The 6,113-nt window shown below is 45.1% G+C and overlaps 1 protein-coding gene across 1 annotated transcript in view; it reads right to left on the reverse strand.

Moving 5' to 3' along the window:
- pdlim4 (PDZ and LIM domain 4) overlaps window positions 1-4,523 on the reverse strand; it is a 60,076-nt gene extending 55,553 nt beyond the window's left edge. Inside the window, exon 1 of the mRNA XM_076273779.1 lies at window positions 4,239-4,523. Coding sequence (XP_076129894.1) covers window positions 4,239-4,331 — 93 coding nt within the window. The 5' untranslated portion in view covers window positions 4,332-4,523. The remainder of the gene's footprint in view (window positions 1-4,238) is intronic.
- Window positions 4,524-6,113: the final 1,590 nt, after the last annotated feature.

Here is a 6,113-nt window from a genome sequence, read left to right on the forward strand (position 1 = left end):
GTGGCACCTCCTGGAACTGAACTATACTCATGCCTCCTTGGTGTTCCACTTGACTTGGAAGGCCAGATCCCTAAGACTGGACCAGCATCAAGTCTAGTTCAGGTCATTAAGACTGGACCAGCATCCCATAAACAGCTCTAGTCTAGTCCAGGTCATTAAGACTGGACCAGCATCCCATAAAGAGCTCTAGTCTAGTTCAGGTCATTAAGACTGGACCAGCATCCCATAAAGAGCTCTAGTCTAGTTCAGGTCATTAAGACTGGACCAGCATCCCATAAAGAGCTCTAGTCTAGTTCAGGTCATGGACCAGCATCCCATAAAGAGCTCTAGTCATGTCCAAATCCCTAAGACTGGACCAACATCCCATAAAGAGCTCTAGTCTAGTCCAGATCCCTAAGACTGGACCAGCATCCTATAAAGAGCTCTAGTCTAGTCCAAATCCCTAAGACTGGACCAGCATCCCATAAAGAGCTCTAGTCTAGTCCAAATCCCTAAGACTGGACCAACATCCCATAAAGAGCTCTAGTCTAGTCCAGGTCATTAAGACTGCACCAGCATCCCATAAAGAGCTCTAGTCTAGTCCAAATCCCTAAGACTGGACCAGCATCCCATAAAGAGCTCTAGTCTAGTCCAAATCCCTAAGACTGGACCAGCATCCCATAAAGAGCTCTAGTCTAGTCCAGATCCCTAAGACTGGACCAACATCCCATAAAGAGCTCTAGTCTAGTCCAGGTCATAAATCCGGAGCCGTGCAGGAGTGGGCTACTGCGCAACGGCATGCAGGAGAGACGTCTGGGAAGCTCATGAGCATGGAAAATAATTCAGGAATTTGTGCGTTCAGATGGCGGGATCTAGAACCCTGCCCTTACCTCATCCTATATGCACTAGCACTCTAGAACCCTGCCCTTACCTCATCATATATACATACAACACTAGCACTCTAGAACCCTGCCCTTACCTCATCCTATATACATACAACACTAACACTCTAGAACCCTGCCCTTACCTCATCCTATATACACTAACACTCTAGAACCCTGCCCTTACCTCATCATATATACATACAACACTAGCACTCTAGAACCCTGCCCTTACCTCATCCTATATACACTAACACTCTAGAACCCTGCCCTTACCTCATCATATATGTACCATACAACACTAGCACTCTAGAACCCTGCCCTTACCTCATCCTATATACATACAACACTAGCACTCTAGAACCCTGCCCTTACCTCATCCTATATACATACAACACTAACACTCTAGAACCCTGCCCTTACCTCATCCTATATACACTAACACTCTAGAACCCTGCCCTTACCTCATCCTATATACATACAACACTAGCACTCTAGAACCCTGCCCTTACCTCATCCTATATACACTAATACTCTAGAACCCTGCCCTTACCTCATCATATATGTACCATACAACACTAGCACTCTAGAACCCTGCCCTTACCTCATCCTATATACATACACTAACACTCTAGAACCCTGCCCTTACCTCATCCTATATACATACAACACTAGCACTCTAGAACCCTGCCCTTACTTCATCCTATAGACCCTTTCATGGAATTTTCATTATCAGCATCATAGTTGGCCCCACAAGACTTCCTTTTTAACATTCCATATGTTATCTTAATGCAGAGGAAGTAGATTGGGGCCCAAATAGAATGTTCAAGCATTGTTTTTGTTTACCTTGTTGAAAGGGTCCATATACATACAACACTAACACTCTAGAACCCTGCCCTTACCTCATCCTATACAACACTAGCACTCTAGAACCCTGCCCTTACCTCATCCTATACAACACTAACACTCTAGAACCCTGCCCTTACCTCATCCTATATACAACACTAGCACTCTAGAACCCTGCCCTTACCTCATCCTATACAACACTAGCACTCTAGAACCCTGCCCTTACCTCATCCTATACAACACTAGCACTCTAGAACCCTCCCGCATGCTCATGAGCCATACAACACTAGCACTCTAGAACCCTCCCGCATGCTCATGAGCCATACAACACTAGCACTCTAGAACTCTCCCGCATGCTCATGAGCCATACAACACTAGCACTCTAGAACTCTCCCGCATGCTCATGAGCCATACAACACTAACACTCTAGAACCCTGCCCTTACCTCATCCTATATACATACAACACTAGCACTCTAGAACCCTGCCCTTACCTCATCCTATACAACACTAACACTCTAGAACCCTGCCGTTACCTCATCCTATATACATACAACACTAGCACTCTAGAACCCTGCCCTTACCTCATCCTATATAACACTAGCACTCTAGAACCCTGCCCTTACCTCATCCTATACAACACTAGCACTCTAGAACCCTCCCGCATGCTCATGAGCCATACAACACTAGCACTCTAGAACTCTCCCGCATGCTCATGAGCCATACAACACTAGCACTCTAGAACTCTCCCGCATGCTCATGAGCCGGGCTTCCCAGACGTCTCTCCTGCATGCCGTTGCGCAGTAGCCCACTCTTGCACGGCTCCGGATTTATGACCTCGACTAGACTAGAGCTCTTTATGGGATGCTGGTCCATGACCTGGACTAGACTAGAGCTCTTTATGGGATGTTGGTCCAGTCTTAGGGATTTGGACTAGACTAGAGCTCTTTATGGGATGCTGGTCCAGTCTTAGGGATCTGGACTAGACTAGAGCTCTTTATGGGATGGTGGGATCCCCGCTGGAGAGCCGCTACAATCTAACCAAGTCAAATGAGCTTTTAATCGCAGTGAGAACATTTGGATCCCATCTCGTGCTCACTTCGTCACCCGCTCTAAGCATAGCCAGAGCTCTCCACAGCCCAGCTGGCAGGCCCTGAGTTGACCAAGCAAACCTTTACATACGGACATACAAAAGCAGGCTTATTTACCGGATACAGTCGCCTATAAAGAGTACAAATACATCTCAAGGCTACAATGACCTTATATACACTGAAAGGAAAAGAATCTGAACAAAAGCTATAATGGTTCTGATTAAAAGTTAAAAGTGCTTGCCTGAGAGACAAAAGGATGTTTTGCAATCTGCCACAAGCAAAGAACCTTTTAGCTGGACCTCATGAACCTTTAATGGTTCAACTCTGCGTTAGTGTTTGAGCCTTCTGGCTTTGTATGCAAGTGTGCGTGTGTGTGTGTGTGTGTGTGTGTGTGTGTGAGTGCGTGCGTGCGTGCGTGCGTGTGTGTGTGTGTGTGTGTGTGCGTGCGTGCATGCATGTGTGTGTGTGTGTGTGCGTGCGTGTGTGTGTGTGCATGCGTGTGTGTGTGTGTGTGTGTGCGTGTGTGTGCGTGTGTATGTGTGTTTGTGTGTGTGAATGTAAATATAGTTTTGAGAAATTGACTGAGAGACACACCAGTGCCTGTGAAGTCTTCAGTCGTACCTAGATACCTAGATGTTGGGATTTGTAAACGGCCCATAGTCTCCCCTTCTGAAAGAAATGTGAATGAGGAACTGAGAGCCAAAGCAGAAAACGTTGAGCCAATTTGCTTTACTCACCTGTCAACTCTGACAAATAAACTGAGTCCAGCTGTGCAACCTTATGAAAGTAGGTCAGTTTAAGGGGCACGAGTCTACACAGCTGGCACAACACCTGGAATAGTCTCAGTCGATGGTGGTGAAATTGTGTCAACGCCCGCAACAGTTTCACACATCGGGGTTGTCTATCCCAACTGCAGTTAAACTCGCACCGCGACACGACCCTGCCTTATCGTAGCCAATACAGTCCGTCACTGTGTTAACAGTAGGCATATTACTATGTATTATAGAATTGAGAATAGGTCCCTAGCTATTAATTTAACACTTTAGTGTAGCCTAGTAGCCTAGGCTAGATTACTGGATGGTCAACTCTTTGTATAAGTCCAAAATGCTTACAAGGAATGCTACAAATGGAAAGGGCAAAAAACGTCATACATAGGCTACGATTGCCTCATATTTCTCGTTATAAGAAAGCGCTAAAAGGCACCATTAATCCTATTATTATTATTATATTATTTTTTAAGCAGGCTGACTTGGTTTGTAGGCTATCGTTAACGCCAGGTCCTGAATAGGCTACAGAGATTGGTTGATTTATCATTCAATTATAAAACTCTATTTGCAAATGCATGAAAACTCTCTTTTGACACTTAACGGACAAGAACCGGTGTCCCAATGTAGGCTATGTGTAATAAGCCGGTTGCTTTGTTAAACATGCCACACTACCTACCCTCGAAATGGTCAGCGGCGTGCTGAAATCCCGTCCACCCACAAGGCGAAAACCCCACGGTGATGGACCACTCAGAGTTACCGTCTGAGGCATGGTGACAAAAGAAAGAAAGTATCCTGAAATCCGGTTGAAGAAAAGATATAGCACTACAGCCTTTACACGGGACTGTCGCTCACAGCGCTTCTTGGGCAAAACTTTCGTCCTCACTTGTTGCAATCTTTAAATATTGAAATCTCCCGTGACGTTTCAAGGGGGAGTTGAGCGTTAGTTCTACTTCGTAGCCGCCTGACACAATGTGAATGGGAGGGTGTAATCCGGTGCTATAGCAACCCAGCCTAATCACAGCTAGCCATCTACCAGCTCCTGGCTTTTCTTGCTCAGTAGCGCCGTGACTGGCGGTTAGCACGCACAGGAATCCTGTAACACACAAGGAATTCTGTAAGGTAGTTTTAAATACAGTTTAAAATTTTTAAAAGTGTGAATAAAAAGGAAGGTTTCAGTCTGTTCTGTTGGCCAGTATAGCCTACTTAACAATGATTTGGCTACTTTCTGAAAAGGACATTAGCTGCACTAAATTGAAAGTGGCTGCTGTGGAAATCCAATAGAAAAGACTTGTTGAGAATAGCCTACATCAGGCAATAATAGGCCACACTAAATAAATATGATTGGTTATTTAGGCTAGTTAATAGCCCATACTAAATAAACATCATTGGTTATTTAGGCTAGTTAATAGCCCACACTAAATAAATATGATTGGTTATTTAGGCTAGTTAATAGCCCACACTAAATACATATGATTGGTTATTTAGGCTAATAGCCCATACTAAATAAACATGATTGGTTAGGCTAGTTAATATCCCACACTAAATAAACATGATTGGTTATTTAGGCTAATAGCCCAAATAGGGCCTTTGAAGGATGTCAAACATGATTGTGCATTTGGTCCATTTGTTTTGTTGGGTAAAAATGGAACATTGCTGTCAGTGGAATCTCTAACGAATTCTACATTTGGCATGGAGCAGAAAAGTGAAATAATTCCACTCAGCCTTTTTATATTGACTACAGATGTAGCCTACAGTTGGTACTGGTAACATTTGTCTGTGTGTGTGTGTGTGTGTGTATGTGTGTGTGCATGAAGTTTAAATGCCTTTGCTCAATGGCTTTCCGATTCTCTCAAAAATGTATGTTCTCAGACTTGAAAATGGATAGCCTTTCGGCATGACACATAATAGAAACAATGGAGTCCTTATGAATGCGTTGCCCAATGCCCCCCTGGGAAATAAACACATTTAGGAACACCACACAGGCTAATTCGTATCGCAGGGTAACACAGAGCGGAATATTGGGAGCAGATGCTATCTGAACTCATACTGGGATCAAATCATGTCACAAACCAATATGCGAATGCATGAGCAGTCACCTGGGACGAGTCTGCTGAATGTTAATTGCTGAAAATCAGCTGCCTCCTGTTAAAAAATCAGATTCAGCGCTGCGATGGTTTTTCCAGATTTCAGCAGCATATTTCCTCTCTGCCCCCATCTCATGTTACCCCGCAGGGGGAACGCCAGGAGTGCGGGATGAGTTCTTAATCTCCGCAGGATGATGATGTGGCAGTGATGCCGGTGTGTTCTGACCGCCGCCGGCGCTGGGCCAGACCCAGGCCAGACCTGAGCCAGACCCGGGCCAGACAGGGAAGTTTTAGCAGTGTGGTGACATGATAGGGCTACTGCTACACGGCCAGACAGCTCCCCTGCAGCACAGCGTATTAACCCAGCGTACTAACCCAGCGTATTAACCCACAGCGTATTAACCCAGCGTATTAACCCACAGCGTATTAACCCAGCGTATTAACCCACAGCGTACTAACCCACAGCG

The sequence above is a fragment of the Alosa pseudoharengus genome, unplaced genomic scaffold (genome assembly GCF_046254945.1).
Source record: "Alosa pseudoharengus isolate Yale_2024_CS ecotype anadromous, Long Island Sound unplaced genomic scaffold, YU_APseudo_1.1 YU_APseudo_1.1_scf_8, whole genome shotgun sequence".
Lineage (NCBI taxonomy): Eukaryota > Metazoa > Chordata > Actinopteri > Clupeiformes > Clupeidae > Alosa > Alosa pseudoharengus.